We start from the raw sequence: 24,462 nt of genomic DNA, 5'->3' as shown, positions 1-24,462 counted from the left end.
CTCACCCATGAATGTATAGTGTGCTGTTGTGAGATAGAATACTGTAAATAATGACTGTATGTCTAAAGATGAACTAATTGTCATTTTAGGTTCTGTTTACAATCTATGCAAATGTATCCAGCCTATAATGTCGTATCAAAACAGTAACAAAAACTGCACACGAGCCACTGCGATATGTCAAAACATGCCGTAACACCTTTATGTTATAATAAAACCAAAACAACTAATAATGTCAATAGCATCTATTCCAGAAGTTGTGTGCTAACACAACAAAACGTGTGTAACTTTTAATTCGCTGCGCTTTTTGGAACAGCGTGGAATGGAATCACCCGAATAAAGGTTAATGATTAATTACACTTACGCTTTCAATTCTCTCGCTATTTTGGTGAATGGTTACTGATTGTAGTGCAGATGGTCCGGCGCAATAATACATGTCAGTAACGTTAGTAGCATGTCGTTTTACGTTGAAACAACTCATTGCGAGTGCTTTTCTATAACCGGAACACATTAATTATCGCCCAGATTGATTAAAATATAATAGACAGCGAGGATGTATTAGAAAATGAGCTATCCCTGTTTCGGAAATACAATTCATCAGTTACGACTTAAATCTCACCCCGCGCTTACCTTGTAGCCTTCCTGACAAAGTAGGAGTGAGCGAACTCCAAGTGGTCGTCAAGCCACGCTTCCATCCTTTCGTATTCGGGGAGATAGCAGCCCTCCATGCTCAGAGGCAAAATTCCTCAAATTAATCAGATTACCATCAAAACTCCGATGATGGAAGCAAATAATATCAGTCACTGGCAAGCAGTGTGTGTGGTGGTAATCTGTTTTCAAGCGAGCGCTTCCTACATTGTGAGCGTCTGTGGGTAGACTTCTGCAAGAGTCTCATTGCCTTTGCGCAGCAACATCGCCTCAGCAACATGCCCCCCCCCCCCCCCACCCCCCAATAACGGATTCTAAATTCCAAAATGGAAAAGCAATGTTTTCTTGTGATTTGTTTGTATGTTTATTTGACAGAAAAAAATAGATATGGGTTTACATCAAAGGGCATAAATTACAATAATATTTGTACATATCCAGGATGGCAGAGATTTTCACATCGGTGAACTAAGTTAATTCATGGAAGATGGTTAAAATGTGCCCTTGATAAGTCAGCTGAATATATTTTCAGCCTAATTGTCAACCAAATAGATTGACATTTTCACGATGTGCATAATCTCATGAATACATGTAACTATTTAACATACAGCATGAGCTAAGGCTCCTTCCTTTCACTCAAATGACCTTACTTGCCTCATAGATTTGAGTGGGTGTTGGTGAATGCTGATACAAGGGCAACACAATCAATAATACCTACAAGGAAGCCTTTTACAAGGAGGGATGACCCACTGGTTCTCCTCAACAACAACAAAAAAATCTGTATTTAAAGTTGCTAGCCCATATTGATAAATATATCCCAGATTGGGAATGCTGATCTAAGATCAGGCCCCCTCCCATCCATATAATGCAATGCATTATTACCTAAAACGCTACATTGATCCTAGATCAGCACTCCTACTCTGAGACTCTTTATGAATACGAACCACTGAGTGTGCCGTGTCAATCAATCACTGAACATGCTCCATTGAACTCCCCAGCCCATTTCAGAGGCCCCCACTGAAATGACAAATAGTAATGGCCTCGACTATATAGTATTCATTGTCGCAGACACTTTAGATTCTGTGTGCCAGCCAGTGGGACCATGCTGATACTGCGGTGTTACCTTACCCAGCAGATGGCGTCTCTTTTTCCCCTGGGAGCACAGGACCCGCTCCCCAGGCATATGGGAGCTCCCTGGCCTCCTACTAGAGAATCTGGACAGCCCAGAACATTAGGCATCCAGTCTATCTGATAGGGGGATCTGATAGTGGGACCCTTCCCCATAATTAACACATACATGCCCAGGACACACACATACATACACACATGCATACACCCACATACGCACGCGCACGCGCACGCGCACTCGCACTCACACTCACTCACACACACACACACACACACACACACACACACACACACACACACACACACACACACACACACACACACACACACACACACACACACACACACACACACACACACACACCCCAGGCTCTCTTCCAGATGTTCCAACAGTGTGTGTTTCAAAACCGAGCTGGTCTAGACTTGTCAGGTCTCTTTGTAAATCTCACTGTCTGTCATTCTGCTGCAAAGTGGTCTCAGAGCATAAAGTATAATATGTTACGTTTCGTATGGTATGTGTTCATTTGTGGATGTCCATCATCCATTTCATATGATATGTTACAAATTACAATTCGTATGATATGTTACGAATTGCAATTCGTACAATGTGACGAATTTGCAAAACGTAAAATATTTTGCGCATTTGCTAAATGTACAATATGTTTCAAATTTGCAAAGTGTATGATATGTTACGAATTCCAATTTGATGTGGCTAACGTTAGCTAGGGGTGGCTAGGTGGCTAATGCTAACGTTAGCTAGGCTAGGGCAGTGGTTCCCAAACTGTGGGGCTTTAAAGGAACTCAGTCCGACTTTCAACTTACTCTTGAAAGCTGTAATAGTAGAATGCACAAGGTGCAATTTCAAAATTGGGTAGTGCACCATCAGTTTGTAATAATGTTTGAGTCACTCAAATATCACATGAATACACATTAGACATGGCAAAATGTATAGAAGTGCAAGAAAATGCTTTGGGTTGGTCCCCAAAGCTGGAAGAATTTGTGTTAGGGGTTAAAGTTAGGGTTAAAGTTAGGAGGTAGGTTAAAAGGTGAAGGTTAGGGTTAGCGGAAGGGTTAGCTAACATGCGAAGTAGTTCCAAAGTATCTAAAAAGTAGTAAGTAGTTGCAAAGTTGCTAATTAGCTCAAATGCTAAAGTTGTCTGTGATGAGATTCAAACAGCAACCGTTGGGTTGCCAGACGTTCGTGTTATACGCCCAACAACCCTCCTTTTGTTTCTTCTCTGTCTCATGTAACATTTCATACTAATCTGAGTGTCCTGGATTTACGTTTACTATGTCTACGAGAACAGTCTGGGGACCTTGAAAGCGTAGGAGTCCTTCTGGAAGTGTATTGGTTGTGTGTGTGCGTGCATGCGTGCATGCTTGTATGCGTGCTTGTGTGTGAACAAGCTTGCAAGTGCGTGTATGTCCTTCACAGGAACACTGTCCAGGTGTAGTCACTCAGCAGACAGAGAGAGGTTGGGTGCGATTACTCGGGCCTTCACTCACAAGTCAAACAACACTCCCCTCTCCACCATATAATTCCCGGCTCTAGCTTAAACAGCCAGCTCACTTTTGTAAACGTGGCCTTCAATTGTACTCTGAGAGATAACCCCACTGCAGTAAAACTTTCCATATACTGCACATTCCTATCATGGGAAGCAATGCTGAGTGCAGTGCACCACACACACTGCTGTCATAAGGAAACCATCCTACTTTTTAACCACAGTGGGCAGTAGCTTGCACCAGCACAATCTAATACATACACAGTTTATACACACACACTATACACTACTCCCCCCCTCCCTCTCTCTCACACACTCACTCGAGTGCACACACACACACACACACACACACACACACACACACACACACACACACACACACACACACACACACACACACACACACACACACACACACACACACACACACACACACACACACACACACACACACACACACACACACACACACACACACACACACACAAACACACACACACACACAGAGTCTGTGGGATCTCTCTACCTCACCTCTACCCATTCTTAGCTCCTCTCCGGTGGACTTTGCCCTGCAGGTTTTTTCCAGTGGAGCCATTAAGTAAGCACGAGTTATTCTGAAACATGGAGGGACGCTACTTTATGGCTGTGGCTCATAACGGAAAAAGACCATGGGGTAGAAGGCCTGTATCGTCTTGTTCTAAATGGAGACTCAATATTCCTCAGTGTACACTCACTGCACTAGAAAGATGTTATTATGGGGGATTATTCTGCTGTTACTGGTGTTGGCCATTATTGGTACAGAGATGGTAGGAAACGCACACAGAGATGATCAGACTAAATGTATTGTCTAGAGAACGCCTTTAATGTGTGTAGTAGAGCACTCATACTGGTATTCTTATCCTTCTTATGCTACTAGTAGTACTTATCATGTACTCTATGTAAGCTAAGTGTGATGTTTTGTCCTGTGCAAATTCATGGCCCTTCACATATCGCAGGTACATATCAGGTCTACCCCTCTGACATATACTACTAACACAAGATGAATAATTTGAGAAGTATCTGTTTAGAAATGCCCCATAGGATAGCTTAGGTTAGAACACCTCTCTCTACGCAGGCCAGTGTGTGTGCTGAAATATGTGCAGGCAGGCAGAGTAGAGAAGAAGCATGGGTCTGGGCTGTAATGGCTACTTTCCATGCTTCCTCTCCGTATTTGACAAAACACAGAACCGTCTCTGTAGAACGTCAGCCCGGAGCACACGGTCACTGGTAAATCAAATTGGACGGGAGAAAAAGAGGTTTAAGTTCACAGTCCCGGGGGAGGGTTGGTCTCTGGGACGCACTCCTAACTGAACGAGATGACCTACTACCTCTGTCTGTCTGTCCGAAGCAGCTTAGGGGCCTGTTCTGTTTCAATGTTCTCCGAGAACCCGGTTCCCGATGTTATACAACTGTCCTCTATTGCATGGAACCGTGTGTTTACAGTGGAAGACTGGGGGATCACTAAGTTGTTCCAGACAAAAGAAAGTTATTTCCTGAGCCGCTGGAAGCCCACTCACTCAGAAAGAGCACATTTCCATTTGCAGAGCAATATCAGTCATGGTTCGCTTCTGTCTTTTTCTTCTTCTTCTGAGCCTTGACATCAGGACCGGCTTGAGGATGACATGCCTAAAAGGGGGCATTTTAAATCCATGGGGAGGCACAACTGTTATTGCTTTAGAGCCCTGATAAAAGGTAGATTTGTCCTAGTAGTGTTCAAATGTACAAAAAGGGACCTGAAATATAGCCGTACACATCAACAACCGTCGTTTTGTTGACATTAAGGGGCTAAAATGGATCTCGTTTTCCACAAAGAACCAGGGAGAAAGAAGTTGACCCTCATTTTTCAAAGGTTTTGAATTGAAAAATAGTTATTATGGTCATTCAATTACCACTATTGTCTAATCAGTTTGAGGTGTGTGTGTGTGTGTGTTTGTGCTTGCATGCCTGATGCCTGTGTGCATTCGTGTCTATGTGTGTGTGTTTACGTGTGGGTGGATGAGTAGGTGGATGGTTGTGAGTGCATGCAAGTGTGTGAGCATGCCTGTGTGTGTGTGTCCTGCTTAGACAAACAAATCATGGAGAAGCCATAGGGGCCAGTGAACCTTTCATCGTCTTTCTGACAGACCAAGTTTTTCTTGAGTGATTTTATAATCGCTGCAACACCTCCCCGGGGGCAAAATTATGAGCGAGAGGCATTTGACAAGATTAATTTGAATACATGGCCTTTAAGCGTCACACACATAAACACTTGATGAGTATTATGCAGATTATGCCGATTCTAAGCAGAAAAACTCAATGTGCTGGATTTGTCAGTGCACCTGCAGTTGTAATAACACATAGCCAGAGATTTCTGCTACATGTATTTGAAATACGTATTGAATTACTTTTTAAATACTTAAGTATTTTGTCATTTGTGTTACACTGGCCTGAACTACAATCCAATGTATTTGGTAAAAAAATACTTAGACCTGTAATTTGTATTTTCAAAATACAAAATACTTTTTAATATAATTTTTTATACCGTTTCAAAATTTGTGCTACCCTTTCACCCTGCATTGGTATCATACGTCTGATTGCACTATGGTGTGATAAGAGTGTCTGCTAAAAGACTAAAATGTACATATGAAAAATAACACTTGCAAAGCACATTGGGTATTATTCTAATGAGCTCCGCCCAGAAACGAGGCCAATAATAACACCCAGTGTATCAGGTGTGAAGGTAAGACCCAGATGCAGACAACGTCGAATTAACAATGGTTTAATAATCCAACAGGGGCAGGCAATAGACAGGTTAAGGCAGGGATCAGTAAACCAGAGGTGGGGCAATGGTACCGAATGGCAGGCAAGCTCAGGGTAGGCAGAGGTCAAATATCCAGAGGTGGGGCAAAGGTACAGGTCGGCAGGCAGGCTCAGGAGCAGGCAGAGTGGTCAGGCAGGCGGCTCCAAGTCAGGACAGGCAAGGGTCAAAACCAGGAGGGCGAGAAAAAGAGAGACTGGGAACGCAGGAGCTGAGACTCAAAACCGCTGGTTGACTTGACAACCAAAGACAAACTGGCAACAGACAGACAGAGAACACAGGTATAAATACACAGGGGATAATGGGGAAGATGGGTGACACCTGGAGGGGGGTGGAGACAATCACAAAGACAGGTGAAACAGATCAGGGTGTGACACAGTGTGCTTTGCAATTGTTCATTTTCACATTTACATTTTGGTAATTTAGCAGACACTCATCTCACCATAGTGCCATCAGACTTCTGATACCAATGCAAGATGAAAGGGGGGGATTTACATTTAGTCATTTATCCAGAGGTACTTATAGTCAGTGCATTTAACTATGGTAGATAAACAAACACATATCACAGTCAATGTTTTTTGTTACTGTTACTGAAAATGTTGTTGTAGTGAAGGTGTGTACTTGCAGAAGTATTTTAGCTTGATACATTGGTTTTTAGAGTATCTTGTTATTGTAACAAGATACATTTTTATCTATCTTTTTCCCATCTCTGCATGTAGCACTTCTCCCATTGCAATGTGTCACGGCGCTTCAGAATGACTGACGTTTACGAATGAAACCGAATACATTACCTTTTCACATTTACATTTTAGTCAGTTGGCACAGGGTTTCCCAACCCTTTCCCAACGTCAAAGTAATATCACAAATGTGTAGTAGATGCAGGCAGTTGACAGTAATGGATTGCCTTGACTGTGTATAGAGCTGTGCTGCAAGGGTACAGGTGTTTTACATCGTAATGAGGGAAGCCATCCACTGCTAATGTGTAGCACCCACTGCTCAAAAGGGATTCAATGTTTTAGTGATCGTTATCATCATCATCATCATCATCAACAGCAGATGCTTTTTTAACACACGTAGTCAGTCACTGACAAGAAACTGGAAATGAAACTGAAACTGAAAAAACAAGATCCCTTGAATAGCTAGCTGTACGTTGCCAATGTTCCCTGTTCCCAGGCTAAAAATAAAAAGTGATCGAATACTGTGTTTTAGCTGCAACAGTACTGACGTTACCTTGAATACCCATAATGGGTTTGGTGAGAGAAACTTCAGCTACAAATAGTTGGTAGAAAAACATTTAATGAACTACCCAATCAGGATGAAGGGATATCATGTTACTCATTCGTGAAATCTTGAGCAATTTTAGTTATCCTGTAACGTTGAAATAATCAGTCCAGCTACAGTTCTGACAGCCTTGCCTCAGAATTCTAATATGCCTATACAGCACATGCTATTTTAATTACATCAAACGTGTATTTCTGCATAAATGATGTGTATTTCTATGCCTTGCCTTCCACCATAAATATAGTATGTGCACTAACAATTGCCTTTCCCTATTATCTGTAAACCAGAGGAATTTGGCTTTGAAACAGACCATGTCTGGGAATGCACTCAATGCGCTCTGTTTCCCATGTATGTTCATCCATCTCAACATCAAAGGGTGCTTGTCAGACATCCCAATTACCAGCCTAATATAGTACAGTTTCCATCATTATAAAGGGGGCTACAACTCTGTAAAGATAGATCTAAACTCACAGTGGACCTACCCATCTGGAATCTACAGTATCTGCATCTGTTGGTAGATCAAGTAATAATTCCACATATCTACAGCATCCTACTGCATCCTACTGTAATACTGCATCATACTGTGATACTTGCATCATACACTGCATCATACTGTAATACTTGCATCATACACTGCATTTTATACTGTAATACTGCATCTTACTGTAATACAGCCTTATATACTGCATCATACTGTAATATTGCATCTTACTGTAATACTGTAATACTGCATCTTACTGTAATACTGTAATACTGCATCTTACTGTAATACTGCATTTTACTGTAATACTGTAATACTGCATCATACTGATATACAGTGCCTTGCAAAGTATTCATCCCCTTTGGCATTTTTCCTATTTTGTTGCATTAGAACCTGTAATTTAAATGTATTTTTATTTGAATTTCATATAATGGACATACACAAAATAGTCAAAATTGTTGAAGGGAAATGAAAAAAAATACTTGTTTAAAAAATAATAAAAACAATTATAATTGAAAAGTGGTGCGTGCATATGTATTCACCCCCTTTGCTATGAAGCCCCTATATAAGATCTGGTGCAACCAATTACCTTCAGAAGTCACATAATTAGTTAAATAAAGTCCACCTGTGTGCAATCTAAGTGTCACATGATCTGTCACATGATCTCATATACACCAGTTCTGAAAGGCCCCAGAGTCTGCAACACCACTAAGGAAGGGGCACCACCAAGCAAGGGGCACCACCAAGCAAGCGGCACCATGAAGACCAAGGAGCTCTCCAAACAGGTCAGGGACAAAGTTGTGGAGAAGTACAGATCAGGGTTGGGTTATAAAAAAAATATCAGAAACTTTGAACATTCCACAGAGCACCATTAAATTCATTATAAAAAATGGAAAGAATATGGCACCACAATAAACCTGCCAAGAGAAGGCCGCCCACCAAAACTCACGGACCAGGCAAGGAGGGAATTAATCAGAGAGGCAACAAAGAGACCAAAGATAACCCTGAAGGAGCTGCAAAGCTCCACAGCGGAGATTGGAGTATTTGTTCATAGACCCACTTTAAGCCATACACTCCACAGAGCTGGGCTTTACGGAAGAGTGGCCAGAAAAAAAGCCATTGCTTAAAGAAAAAAATAAGCAAACACGTTTTGTGTTCGCCAAAAGGCATGTGGGAGACACCCCAAATATATGGAAGAAGGTACTCTGGTCAGATGAGACTAAAATTGAGCTTTTGGCCATCAAGGAAAATGCTATGTCTGGCGCAAACCCAACAGCTCTCATCACCCCGAGAACAACATCCACAGTGAAGCATGGTGGTGGCAGCATGTGGGGATGTTTTTCATGGGCAGGGACTGGGAAACTGGTCACAATTGAAGGAATGATGGATGGCGCTAAATACAGGGAAATTCTTGAGGGAAACCTGTTTCAGTCTTCCAGGGATTTGAGAACGGGATGGAGGCTCACCTTCCAGCAGGACAATGACCCTAAGCATACTGCTAATGCAACACTCAAGTGGTTTAAGGGGAAACATTTAAATGTCTTGGAATGGCCTAGTCAAAGCCCAGACCTCAATCCAATTGAGAATCTGTGGTATGACTTAAATAATGCTGTACACCAGCGGAACCCATCCAACTTGAAGGAGCTGGAGCAGTTTTGCCTTGAAGAATGGGCAAAAATCCCAGTGGTTAGATTTGCCAAGCTTATAGAGACATACCCCAAGAGACTTGCAGCTGTAATTGCTGCAAAAGGTGGCTCTACAAAGTATTGATTTTGGGGGGGGGGTGAATAGTTATACACGCTCAAGTTTTCCGTTTTTTTGTCTTATTTCTTGTTTGTTTCACAATAAAAACTATTTTGCATCTTCAAAGTGGTAGGCATGTTGTGTAAATCAAATGATACAACCCCTCAAAAATATATATTTTAATTCCAGGTTGTAAGGCAACAAAATAGGAAAAATGCCAAGGGGGTGAATACTTTCGCAAGGCACCGTACTTCATCATACTTTACTTTATTGATTTATTGTCCCCATGGGGCCATTTTTTGCAGTATCATGTACATGTTTAACGTGGCATTTAAATACAGTAGAATACAAACTGACAATACAACATTCATAACTGTTACATACCAATAAAAAGAGACTAACCTGCTGGCCTTACTGGGTCGATAGTAACATTAGCCAGAGCTGTTTAGGAGGGATATCACACCTGGCACAAATGATTGTATAGTTCTGTTTTTCCTGCCGCGAGGTGCCCTATACTTCAAGTCAAATCAAATCAAATGTTAATGGTCACATACACATGGTTAAATCAAATCAAATCAAATGTATTTATATAGCCCTTTTTACATCAGCTGATATCTCAAAGTGCTGCACAGAAACCCAGCCTGAAACCCCAAACAGCAAGCAATGCAGGTGTTAATGCGAGTGAAGCTAAATGCTTGTGCTTCTATTTCCGACATTGCAGTAATATCTAACAAGTAATCTAACAAATTCACAACAACTACCTAACACACAAATGTAAAGGGATGGAATAAGAATATGTACATATAGATATATGGATGAGCGATGGCCGTGCGGCATAGGCAAGATGCAATAGATGGTATGAATTACAGTATATACATATGAGATGAGTAATGTAGAATACGTAAAAATTATTACAGTGCCATTATTTAAAGTGACTAGTGATACCTTTATGAAATACATTTATTAAAGTGGCCAGTGATTTGAGTCTGTATGTTGGCAGCAGCCTCTTTATGTTAGTGATGGCTGTTTAATTGTCTGATGGCCTTGAGATAGAAGCTGTTTTTTCAGTCTCTCGGGCCCAGCTTTGATGCACCTGTACTGACCTTGCCTTCTGGATGATAGCGGGGTGAACAGGCAGTGGCTCGGGTGGTTGTTGTCCTTGATGATCTTTTTGGCCTTCCTGTGACATTGGATGCTGTAGGTGTCCTGGAGGGCAGGTAGTTTTCCCCCGGTGATGAGTTGTGCAGATCGCACTACCCTCTGAAGAGCTTTGCGGTTGAGGGCGGTGCAGTTGCCATACCAGGCGGTGATACAGCCCGACAGGATGCTCTCGATTGTGCGTCTGTAAAAGTTTGTGAGGGTTTTAGGTGACAAGCCCAATTTCTTCAGCCTTCTGATGTTGAAGAGGCGCTGTTGCCTGACACCACACTCTGGTGTTGAATGCTGAGCTGTAGTCAATGAACAGCATTCTTACATAGGTTTTCCTCTTGTTCAGATGTGACAGGGCAGTTGAGGGCGGTGCAGTTGCCCTACCAGGTGGTGATACAGCCCGAAAGGATGCTCTCGATTGTGCATCTGTAAAAGTTTGTGAGGGTTTTAGGTGACAAGCCCAATTTCTTCAGCCTTCTGATGTTGAAGAGGCGCTGTTGCCTGACACCACACTCTGGTGTTGAATGCTGAGCTGTAGTCAATGAACAGCATTCTTCCTAGGTTTTCCTCTTGTTCAGATGTGACAGGGCAGTGTGCAGTGTGATGGCGATTGCATCGTCTGTGGACCTGTTGGTGCGGTATGCAAACTGAAGTGGGTCTAAGGTGGCAGGTAAAGTGGAGGTGATATGATCCTTGACCAGTCTCTCAAAGACTTCATGATGACAGAAGTGAGTGCTACGGGGCGATAGTCATTTAGTTCAGTTATCTTTGCCTTCTTTGGTACAGGAACAATGGTGGCCATCTTGAAGCATGTGAGGACAGCAAACTGGGATAGGGAGCGATTGAATATGTCCGTAAACACACCAGCCAGCTGGTCTGTGCATGCTCTGAGGACGCGGCTAAGGATGCCGTCTGGGCCAGCAGCCTTGCGAGGGTTAACACGTTTAAATGTTTTACTCACATCGGCCACGGAGAAGGAGAGGGGGGGCCCACAGTCCTTGGTAGAGGGCTACGTTGGTGGCACTGTATTATCCTCAATGCTGGCAAAGATGGTGTTTAGCTTGTCTGGAAGCAAGACGTTGGTGTCCGTGACGTGACTGGTTTTCTTTTTGTAGTCCGTAATTGCCTGTAGACCCTGCCACATATGTCTCGTGTTATATTCAGCCATATTCCCCGACCTATTTTCATGGTTGAATGCGGTGGTTCGTGCTTTCAGTTTTGTACGAATGCCGCCGTCTATCCACGGTTTCTGGTTGGGGTAGGTTTTAATAGTCACAGTGGGTACAACATATCCAATGCACTTCCTAATAAACTCACTCACAGTGTCAGCATATAAATCAATGTTATTGTCTGAGGCTTCCCTGAACATTTTCCAGTCCACGTGATCAAAACAATCTTGACGCATGGATTTCGATTGGTCAGACCAGCATTGAATGTTTCTAGTCACGAGGACATCCTGTTTGAGTTTCTTCCTATAGGACGGTACAAGCAAGATGAAGTCGTGGTCGGATTTGCCGAAGGGAGGGCGGGGGGCTTGTACGGATCGCGGAAGTTAGAGTTAGAGTAGCTAAAAGTAATTTAGGACCGGACCAATGGTGTTCCTTGTCATCATGCAACAGGCTGATCAAGGCAGTGTCATCAGCGAACTTAACTAGGTGTCTGTCAGGATGGGAACTGCACATACTACATCATACTGCATCAAACTGCATCATGCTATAATACTGCATCATATACAGCCTCATACTGTAACATACTATCAGTTACCTCTGTCTGAACTCTGCATTTTGTTAGATGATCCCCATGAGAAGAAATACATTTACTCCCTTTCCTCTTTTGAAAGGACGGTTCCTTGGTTAATAAAATCTAAAGTGGTTTATGGGGACATGTGTCAATATAATGGATGGATTTGTGTGACTCGTGGGGACTCGGTGAAGCATAATGGAAAAAGAAGTGGACCCGAGTGTCCCATCAGTCGTCTGTGCGACCTAGGTTCTGTTCAGGAGGGATGGGCTATTAGAGTTCACAGACAGCCATAGTGGACAAGCCAGGGAACCCAGTTGGAGCTTAAAAATGTTAACGGGCACCATCTTGGCTCCAACATGTTCCAAGACAGAATGCAAATTAGAATGTCATTGTTGTGGAGCTATTAGTGCCAACATGAAGGATAGCTTCCAAAGCTTTGTATGCTATATATATATATATATATATATATATATGGCTCAGGGGCCACTAGTCTTAGTGTGAATGTCATGGAAAGTAATCTCTGTCCTTATGTGTGTTGATTATTGAATGTGTTGATTGATTACAGAGCCTCTTGATGCATGATCACCATCACTCACACTACTCATTAGACACATTACACGAACACACTCACTCACGCACACACACACACACACACACACACACACACATGCATGTGTGCAAGCACAAACACACACACACACACACACACACACACACACACAGGCACACACATACATACAATGATGAGTGTTTTCAAACTCACTTTTCAGGCAAAAAGACTGATCTTATGGTAATGGCCTTGAATCTGCCTCTGGCCTATACAATTTCCCAGACAGAAAGAAAAAAGGAATGCCATATCAGAATGAGGTGATCTGTTGTTAACCTACCCCTAAACATTTATGTGTGTGTGTGTGTGTGTGTGTGTGTGTGTGTGTGTGTGTGTGTGTGTGTGTGCGCGCGCGTGTGCATGCATGTGTTTGTGCATATACAGAATGTGCGCATGTGCATGTGAGTGCGTTCAAGCATGAGCGTGTGCAAGTGTGTGGAAAAGGTGCTTGCTTGGTGGAAAGCAACACTGGGAGAAAAAAAATCTGAGCGGAAACTCACTAATTAAATTGGATCAGTGGTTGTCAACTGGTTTTACCTCGGGACCCAAATTGACCAGGTTGTCCAATATTTGCACCGTAATGTTTTATTGTTCCCAATTCAATCTGGAAAACTATATTGATAGTAAATCTACCAATTATATGACAAGGAACAACAGTCCCACATTCTCCTTGTTAATAATTGTATTTTGCCCATATTCTTGATGAAGAACGTTAAACTCACTGGTTTGAGACCACAAAATCAAACAAATCCGCGAAATTGCGCTGCTAATAACTCTATTTTGAAAATACTTTAATTGAAGAAAAACAGTTCCGAGGTTAATTTTTTAAAATTTTATATATAGGTTCCTTATTATTTCTACACACCTTCTATGTGGTTTTAGTCGTTTATGTTCAGAATGGAGTGTTTTTCATTGAAATAAAAGAAAAGAAAAAATATATAAATACATGTATTTTTTTGTATTATTTTTTTCTTCTAAGACACTCGCGATCCACTCCAGTCTGAACCAGTTGATAATCGCTGAGTTAGATAACCAAACATAATCTTTGCATGGCCCGGGGGTAACGTTATTACACACACCGCCTCACAACACATTGCTCACCAGAAGGGCAACCTATGCGTGAGTCCATACTCAATGTATTTCTGAGCACCTACAAGACAAATTATACCTATTAATGGACTCGTTTCTTTAGACAGAAACGAAAGTAGGGAGATTGGATTTGTACAGTCACCGTCTAACAATACAAAGAGTCGTGTCGGAGAGAACTAACCCTGATGTTAACCTTAACCCAATTCAACTAACCTGCTATGTACATTCTGCCAACTTCTGTCGTTTTAGTCATCCTAAACTTTTACGTAAATTGTCCTAACATTTGTCGTTAGTTCTCGTAACCACCAACGTAAATTCTGACCGTAATTTTTTTTTTTAAATTACAACGCAACAAGGAACATGGTATCAGAGAAAGACGTATAATACTATATTTCCTTTAATTCGATACTGTACGACCACTATTCCATTCATAATTTAACCTAACTACTATAGAATACTAAATGGAGGGAAGGGCGTTACATACCAAATCCTAGGAATTGCCCTGAGACCAGATTGCTCTTTGAGGCTCTATGGTAGTTACCTGATTTATACACTTATTATCTGCAAATGAATACTGTCTCAAATCCCATAGTTCATTACTTTTGCCCAGTGCCACGTACTATGCAGACGTACAGCACTCTGGACAAAAGTAGTAGGGCCATACTGTATGTCTTTCTACAGTATGTGGCTCTGGCTCTGGACAAAAGTAGTGCACTATATTGTAGGGAATAGGGTCATTTGAGATGTATGCTAGGCTAGATCAACAGGTTTGTAAGGCATACTTATTTCATAATCTCCCAGAAGCCTCTATATCACCAAGCTTTGTTCTAGTCACATGTTGTTCTTCTGTTAATAGACAGCGAGTTAGCATTGAGCGAAGCTGGGTCAAATTCATTTGGCGTCAAACAGAAGAAAGCAGATTTAAACAAGTAGAGAGTGGGACTTCCCAAACTTGCTCAATAAGAAACACTTGTATACCTTTTCTGTTGGGAAAAGTTTTGTAACAGTCAGGTAATGAATACAACCAAGGTCTTCTTTCCAACAATCTGAGGCAGAATTTCTGTGTTTACCATCCATATCACGGTGCTGTGCAGTGGTGTAAAGTAACTAAGTATAAATACTTTGAAGTACTACTTACAGTGCCTTCAGAAAGTATTCATACCCCTTATTGCACATTTCTTGTGTTACAGCCTGAATTCAAAATGGATTAAACATTTTTTTTGTCTCACCCATCTACACACAATACCCCATAATGACAAAGTGAAAACATGTTTTTAGAAATATTTACACATTTATTGAAAATTAAATAGAGAAACATTTAATTTACATAAGTATTCACACCCCTGAGTCAATACATGTTAAAATCACCTTGTGCAGCGATTACAGCTGTATATCTTTATGTGTAAGTCTCTTTGCACACCTGGATTGTACAATATTTGCACATGATTCTTTTAGAAATTATTCAAGCTGTCAAGTTGGTTGTTGATCATTGCTAGACAGCCATTTTCAAGTCTTGCCATAGATTTTCAAGCCACTTTAAGTCAAAACTGTAATTAGGCCACTCAGGAACATTCAATGTCATCTTGCTAAACAACTCCAGTGTATATTTCTCCTTTTTAGGGTATTGTCCCGCTGAAAGGTGAATTGTTCTCCCAGTGTCTGTTGGAAGCAGACAGAACAAGGTTTCCCTCCAGGATTTTGCCTGTGCTTAGCTCTATTCTGTTTATTTTTATCCCCCCAAAAACTCTCTAGTCCTTGCCGATGACAAGCATACCCATAACATGATGCAGTCACCACCATGCTTGAAAATATGAAGAGTGGTACTCAGTGATGTGTTGTGTTGGATTTGCCCGAAACATAACGCGTTGTATTCAGGACATAAAGTTAATTTCTTTGCCACATTTTCAGCAGTTTTACTTTAGTGCCTTTTTGCAAACAGGATGCATGTTTTGGAATATATTTATTCTTTTCACTCTGTCATTTAGGTTAGTATTGTTGAGTAACTACAATGTTGTTTATCCATCCTCAGTTTTCTCCCATCACAGCCATTGGTAACTGTTTTTAAAGTCACCATTGGCCTCATGGTCAAATCCCTGAGCGGTTTCCTTCTTCTCCGGCAACTGAGTTTGGAAGGGCGCCTGTATCATTTTAGTGACTGGATGTATTGATACACCATCCAAAGTCTAATCAATAACTCCACCATGCTCCAAGGGATGGAGGCATTGGAAAACCTCCCTGGTCTTTGTGGTTGAATCTGTGTTTGAAATTCACTGCTCGAATGAGGGACTACAGATAATTATATGTGTGGGGTACAGAGATGAGGTAGTCATACAAAAACAATGTTAAACATTATTATTGCACACAGAGTGAGTCCATCCAATTTATTAAGGAAATTTTTACGCCTGAACTTATTTAGGCTTGCCATAACAAAGTGGACGAATGCTTATTGACTAAAGACATTTCAGATTATTGATTTTTATTGATTTGTGCACATTTCAAAAAACATAATTTCACTTTGAAATTATGGGGTATTGTGTGTAGGCCTGTAACACAAAATGTAAATGTCGTCAATTTTAAATTCAGGCTGTAACACAACAAAATGTGGAAAAAGTCATGGAGAGTGAATACTTTCTGAAGGCACTGTAAGGCATTTTTTTAGGGTATCTGTACTTTACTATTTCCATTTCTGACAACTTCTACATTTACTTCACTATATTCCTAAAGACAATGTGTACTTTTTACTCCCATACATTTTCCCTGACCACCTAAAGTACCTGTGACATTTTGAATGTGCAGGCAAGACAACAACATGGTCCAATTCACGCACCTATCATTATAACATGTTGTCATCCCTACTTCCTCTGATCTGGCGGACTCACTAAACACAAATGCTGTGTTTGTGATTGACGTCTGAGTGTTGGAGCCCTGGGCTGTCCGTAAATAAATAAAAATGAAATACAAATTGTGCCGTCTGGTTTGCTTCATAAAGAATTTGATGTGTAGCATTTGCTTTTTTACTTTTATGACAATTGAGTACTTTGTCCACCACTGGTGCTGTGTGTGCAACAATTATGTCCCACACCTCTCACTTTCTTGAAAGGTGTTTACAAACCTTGGGAAATTATTGTACACCAAAGTCCCACCGTACACACACACACACACAGAGAGAGAGAGGGATGGTGTCATTGCTTATGGACATAAGACTATAAGTAAAGATACGCCTTTCCCGAGAGGAACATGTGTACATTCCTAAAATGCCAGCAGCTCACAGATAGTCAGTTCAGATTAGGTTAATGAAAAACAGGCAGGCCCTAACCTACAGTAGGTTCAATTGATTTCACCTGTAATAAGTTTTTTTTAACGTTTTCAAAACACCTAAATTCATCGTGTAATAATATCGTATCATATTAAAAGAATTTCCCTATAGGTGCTGCAAATATTTCTTTCACGTTTACAAAAGAGTGCTCTAACTTGTAAGTATATCCTAAGTTCAAGGTTTACTCCTTACATCTCTCATTTATCTTGAAAATCGTTTGTAATGATATTCTCCGTTTTGGAATCCCAGATGTGAAAAAAAGCCTAAACACATTAGACTCTAAATTGTCTTTTAATGATCCATATTTGGTAACGCCGGGGCTCCTTATACAATTTCAGATATCGTGGGAGGATCGTTGTTGCTTGGCAACTGGGGGCGAGAGGTGGCGGTTTTGAGAGTATTTCCTGCCTTCCCCTTGTTGGTTCAGGAAGAGCCTCTTGGAGGCGTATCAGAAACACGATGATGCCCCCATTTGTCATCGTTGTGCATTTCTCATATAGGCATGGAGCCGCAGATGGCGAACAACGGATGGGTATATCTGCTGCTAGTTACAGACCTCTGGGGGAGATACTACAGCGATTGGATGATGACGTCATAGGAAAGACCTTGCAGAAATTGTGTAGACGAGAGGGTCAACCCCTGTCAAAATCTGTCCACGGGTGAATACAGCAATAAGCAGACCGATAACCAGAACGATAAGCAGACCACCTGCCTTCCCGCATTTGGGACAAGACCATCTCATCATTATATACAGTATCTCTGTTGATGCCCAGCAGGTGATCTACTGTGCACGGCCAACGTTAACCTTGGTCTAACCTGTCCTTAACATGCAAGGCCCTACACTTACAAGTTAGTCAACATAGGACAGGGCTACAGGTTTGTAATGCCCTGTCCTACTTTGATAGAAGAGTCTTTGGGTTATCTAACTTGATGTGGTTTATGGGGACGGTGCTCCTCTAATTGCTCTTCTAATTGCCATTGTGGGGATCCGGTGGGGCTTAGCGAGTGTGCAACTGATTAGCTTTTCTCCCTGGTATGTAATTGATGCCAGTTGATGTCATTGAGAGCCTTCACTTGCCTTGATCAGCAAGTCACTGATTAAAGACTTAGATTACAACCAGTATATACCTGCCATCAAGGACCACAGTCAACCACTCCCGATAAACCATGTCGATACTTCAAATACTTCGAGTAACTCAAGATTATGGGGAACAATGACACATGAACTAATATCAATTTCCACTTTGAGTCACAATAGTTCTGGTAACATATTCCTAGCGCTCTCTGTTGTTCACTGAGGTAGTAGTAATAATAATATGTTCCTGTCCCATTCTCCTGTCACCCTATCCCAAGGCACTGTCAGACTACAGTGTTCTCAGGTAATAAGTGTCTAAACAGACTAATGACCTGTTAATTCCCTGCGAGTGGTTCTGAACTTCAGTCGGTAAAAGCCAGAAGCACCATTGACAGAGCTTTCGAGCAGTAATCAGTGACCTAATGCTGGGGTGTTTTTACTGAGCCACACACTGTCACTAGTTCGAGTTCCATGCACAACAACGAGACCAATTCACATCAACATTGTCGATAGGTAATGCAACAACAAGACGAATCGACCTCAACTTTGCCGAACTAGAAAACGGTTTCTCATTTTGATGTTGGAGGAGAAACAGCCACGTGTGATGACAGAGAGAGAGAAATATTTATATTTGAACCAAGTGGTGTTCATGCATTCTTTTCAAATAATGTGTTTTCACAACGTTACTTTCATCGACATGACCATTTTCAATATGGCTCCAGCAATACTATTGTGAGGGTAAACTGCCACTTCCTGAAAATCTCCCAGCACAGTGTGTGAGGCAGAACAACCCATCACACTCATTCCCCCACACCTCATTCCTCCCATTTTGACACATTCGATTAGATGATAAAAAATGTATTAAATGAAAACTCCATGAATTCCAACAGAGAGGCCTTGGTGTCTGGTGCAGTGGCAGCAAGCAACAGGCAGGCAGATCCAGCTATACCCTAAATGAATTAGCCCACTGCTGTGTCTGAGCTGTGTGTGGAGCTGTGGAGCTATAGAGCTCTGGTGCTCTGGGGGCTGGCAGTGGTGGGTGATGAATGTGTGGCATTAGGCGCCAGGCTGGGTGTTGGAGATGAGCAGGCTCTTGGGCATCCATCAGCGCCCAGGGAGGTCTGTCTGGGTATAGCCAGATGCCCAGGATGCCTGTTTGGCACAGTCATCTAGCGGGCACAAACACATACAGAAAGGTAGAGAGGAAGATTGTGCAGAAGAGACAAAGAAGGAGACAGAGAGACAGGGAAGAGGGGAGATGAAAGAGAGAGTGAGCGAGAAAGAGGGGGTGAGACAGAGAGAGTGAGATAGAGAGAGATATAGAGAGGAGGGGGAGAGAGAGAGACACAAAATGACATTTGAAATGTCTTTTTTCTTTTGGAAATTTGTGTGTAATGTTTACTTGCTCATTTTTAAAAATTGTTTATTTCACTTGCCTTGGTAATGTAAACATATGTTTCCCATGCCAATAAAGCCCCTTAAATTGAAATTGAATTGAGACAGAGGGAGAGACAGAGAGAGATACAGATATACAGAGAGGGAGAGAGAAGGAAAGGGAGAAATCACCAGCATCCCCTGGGTGGTTCGGCTCGGCTCTCTCTAATAGATATTAATGATGCTGCCACATTGTTAATAAACCCACGGTTAATGTTTGGTTCTAGGGAGAGGCTGGTAAACATTGTTCAGTTTGTAATGTTTTGGTTTTAGGGATTCGCTCAATTGTCACAGGTGTGATGAATGCCCTTGATTACTGTGCACGCTGTAACATATGCGCTCGTAGTTAAGTGCTCGTTAACACAGTGATGAATTGAGAAATGTGATTGGCACCCTGTTTTTGTAACTGTTGTTTTCGTTGTTTGAGGTGCGGCCGCCCCGGGGATAAGATGCAGGGGAGAGGCAAGCTACGTTTGACTGAGGCTGTGGCAGAGCTCTTTCGGAAGCCTCGGGTTTTGTTAAGAGAAGTATAATTTGGTAGATGATGCCCGGAGTTAGTTAGCCGTCATGCTTTCCCTCCTCCTGCCCTGAAACCGTTTTTTTGTTTGATTTGATTGTGTAATTGTTTTGTGTTACATCCGCCCTTCATTTTCATGCAGCGCTAACTGGTTATTTATGGATACTGACAATTGGAGGGAAAGAAAATAAACTCAAGAGTGACCTGCCTCTGACACTCCTTCCATGTTCTTCCACTCAATCCCGAACTAAAACAACATGTGTAGCCTGTGGTATAAATGCTATTTAGAGCTCCATATGCTCTTGGTGTAAACCTAGAGTGGTGTAGTCGGATCTATGGTACTGAATTGAGTTTAGTCACAGCCCCTCTCGGCCAGGGTGAGACACATTCAACCAAACAAGGTTCATTTCAAAATATAGTAGCCAACCTACGATGTGAGCAGCAATACATTTAGGTTACCAATTTTGCCCTCTAATGTTTATATCAAATAATAATTCTCAACAGGTGTGTTTCCATGAATAACATTTTACTTGGTTTAAATTCAGGTTGAAATCAAATATCACTTTAGGAAGCCATCAATGGCCTAAAAATCTTTGACAGCCCCCCCCCCCCCCCCCCCCCCCTGTCAGTTGTCATGTCGTTTAATACAGTGGTTCCTAACTCCGGTCCTCCAGTACCCCCCCCCACCCCCCCCAGCACACATTTTTGTTGTAACCCAGGACAAACAAACCTGATTCATCTCATTGAGGGCCTGATGATTAGTCGACAAGTTAAATCAGGTGCTTGTCTGGGGATACAATACAAATGTGTACTGTTGGGGTACTGGAGGACTGGAATTGGGAACCACTGATCTAGTAGACCAGACGCAGACTCACGATGACCCATCTTCCCAGCAGCAACCTCCATCACACACACGTCTTAGCACAGGGGACGAAATGCAGCACGTGACTCAGGAGAGTGCTCGAGATGGATATGGCCATATTTAGGTATCAAATATTCCACCTTCCTCCTCCATCCTTTTTGTTTATTCTCACACACTCAGAGATTGATTGAACTCAATTTCCTCGCATAAATGCTGAGACGTGCGAGAGCGAGACACTCACCTCGGGGAGCGGAAACGTGTCCTAGATTTAGTTTCCGTCTGACAGGGCAAGCGTCAGCGACACGCTATCACAGCTCACACCTCATGGGAAACACATGGCCTGGTCAGTGTAAGTGTTTGAGCTGTACTTTAGTAGCACTCAATCATGTTACCCTTGAGTCAAATCTGAAGTCCTTTTTTTAGAGCCTGAAAGCGTGGAGTGATGTTTTTCATCTTTTCTGGGGCCCCTGTCAAACCTCCCCAGACCTTAGGTGTGAGGGTGTGAAGCTAAGACGTGAAACCCAGCACTCTGCATAACATAGCAGTCTGCCACGTTTAGCCCCCATTCCATGCTACCTTACATATACAACCTAAACTAAGCAGCAGTGGGCCTTTTCGACATCTGTTAACTTCATCCTCTTCTCTTGTTTGGCCACGGCACTTCTGCTCGTCTCGTTCCTTGGCTATTTTTAAGCAGGCGGGCACTTGGAATAACTCATGTCCCAAAATTGATATTTGGGACGGACACAATGGGAACTTGGCACTGCTCTGCTACCCCCTGAGGGGAAAAAAGGGACTCGTGAAACCGCCACAAGAAATGTCAGCCGTTACCAGAGAGAAAGGGAGAGTGTGCGTGTGTGTGAGACATGTAACGGTCTCCCGAGGGACGTACTGTAGATCCGATATGCATCTTTCAACTTTGCCTTCTCTTTTCCCCTCTGGACAATTGTCATTCCCCTGTGATGAGAAGCACATGGGCTGTTGCTTACATGATTGCATTATGAAGTAATAACCTCCAAGCAGGGCTTGCAGGCCTAATCCAAACGAAGCCGGTGACTTAGCCATTAATAGAACAGATAGAACCCTTTTATTGCTTTACTTTGGAGCAAATATATATTTAGAAACAGAAGCAACACACCAGTATGTGTGTATCTTATCATGGATTTGAAATGCTGAGCTGATTTCCTGGTGTTTTCACAGTCTTTTACGTCCAACAACAAAAATGATAAATAATACCCCAAAAAATGTCATTTCTAATTAGTTTGCTCAGATTAAAAATGAATCCACCAGTTGGGGAACCCCTGACCTGGATGGGATAATGTGATCCTTCCTTAACCCAGAGGAAGTCCCACCTAGTTGACTACTTCAAAAACCAAACCTTAACACTTAACTTACCAGTCGAAATGAATGCCTAAACTTAACTCAATGTGAAACCCTTTCACGTAACTCCTAACCCTAACCCTAACCTTAACCCCTAGCCTAGCTAAAGTTAGCCACCTAGCCGACGTTAGCCACAACAAATTCATAACATATCATACAAATTGTAACACGTCATCTGAAATGTAATTTGTAATATATCCTACGAATTGTCATTTGTAATACATCATACATCATACTAATACATACCGTACGAAACGTACGAAACGTAACATATCATATTAAAATGGAGTATCTTGGAGTTACATACAGAATAATACAATATGCTCTGAGACCAGGTTGTGAATATTCAAGTCAGACGCTGTCAAACCATGAGATCTTATTGCAAAAGACACTGTTAACAGACAATTCTGCTGTGTTACCACTTGAGAGCAGAATGCAAGACAAAGACTGCAGTCTGATGGAATGTTATTCCTAAATTAAACGTTGACCATAATCTCTTCAATTTGACCGATCAAATTCCTCTAGTCAAAAACACCCCATCTGTCAGGAGACACTGCCCCAGCATTACATACATGTATACGCCATCAGTGTTGGCCACAGGCAGCCTAACATTTAGAGTGTTGGGCCAATAACCTGAAAGGTCGCTAGTTTGAATCCCTGAGCCGACAAGGTGAAAAATCTGTCTATGTGCCCTTGAGCAAGGCACTTAACCCTAATTGCTGCAGGGTCGCCACTGATAATGGCAGACCCTGGCTGTGACCCCGCTCTCCGAGAGTGTCTCAGGGTGAAAAAAACCAACACGTGCGTGTGAAACACAGGACAAATATAAGCACCCACCAAATGATTACAATACTTGCTCGGTGACATCGACACACTTTGTCCATCAACATACTTGGCCCTTTCAGAAGATAAAAGAGCTCTCCGCACCAATCAAGATACCGACAGACCCCCGCGCCAAGACCACCAGCGAGGGACCCACAAATCCAAACGAAATGCCCCAGAGACATTTCCACAACCAGACCGACAAAACCAGATTGTTAGGTTTTCAGGGCAGAATGAGTAACAGACCAGAACGGACCAAAAAAAGCAGTGAAGAAGAAGCCATCTATAGTCAAGAACAAACAACAAACTCATCCCCAGCATCAGGCACAGTCATCTACTGTGACCAGTCCTGACGTCACAGATAAGCCAGCAGGACTGTAGGGATACTTAGCAGATAAATAGAACAATGCGAAGAATTCTCCCCTGAGTCCAGTCTCAAGCAGAACTAGAACAACATGTGCTGGTGCCCTCTGATGAACCACTGTGGTTAGTTAAGGACAGAGGGATAGGCCCATAGTTAGTAGGGAGGGATGTGCCTTTTGTGTTTAATAACCTTATAAAATGGGTGACAAAGAGAAGAGACAGTTGGTGGACCGAGAGAGAGAGAGCGAGAGAAAGGGAGAGAGAAAGAAGGAGAGAGAAGCATGCTGTCTCTAGAGTTTAACAAGGAAACTGACCAGCAGGGAAGCCCTAAGCTTCCTCCATACAGACTCCAGTCATCACAGGGTTTGGACAAATCAGGATAGTCCACTGTAAAAGGTTAGAGGTCAGAGGTGATGCTGCACAGTGGTTTGTGTTTTTGGCTCAATAAAGACGTTTCAGAGGAATCTCTCCTTCCCAGGATCTGACACAGAC

The 24,462-nt window shown here is 42.2% G+C and overlaps 1 protein-coding gene across 3 annotated transcripts in view; it reads right to left on the bottom strand.

The window, feature by feature from the left end:
• LOC129835068 (cGMP-specific 3',5'-cyclic phosphodiesterase-like) overlaps positions 1-24,462 on the bottom strand; it is a 90,143-nt gene that overhangs the window by 64,406 nt on the left and 1,275 nt on the right. For 2 of the 3 annotated variants that reach the window (XM_055900418.1, XM_055900420.1), the window contains exon 1: positions 628-900. The exons of the other annotated variant lie outside the window; for it this stretch is intronic. In XM_055900418.1, the coding sequence (XP_055756393.1) occupies positions 628-725 (98 nt within the window). In that variant the 5' untranslated portion in view covers positions 726-900. Of the gene's footprint in view, positions 1-627; positions 901-24,462 lie in introns of those variants that run through there. 3 annotated transcript variants of the gene reach the window in all.

This window comes from Salvelinus fontinalis, chromosome 36, assembly GCF_029448725.1.
Source record: "Salvelinus fontinalis isolate EN_2023a chromosome 36, ASM2944872v1, whole genome shotgun sequence".
NCBI classification, from domain to species: domain Eukaryota; kingdom Metazoa; phylum Chordata; class Actinopteri; order Salmoniformes; family Salmonidae; genus Salvelinus; species Salvelinus fontinalis.
The sequence above is the reverse complement of the archived record's forward strand: the minus strand, read 5'-3'. Positions and strand labels throughout refer to the sequence as shown.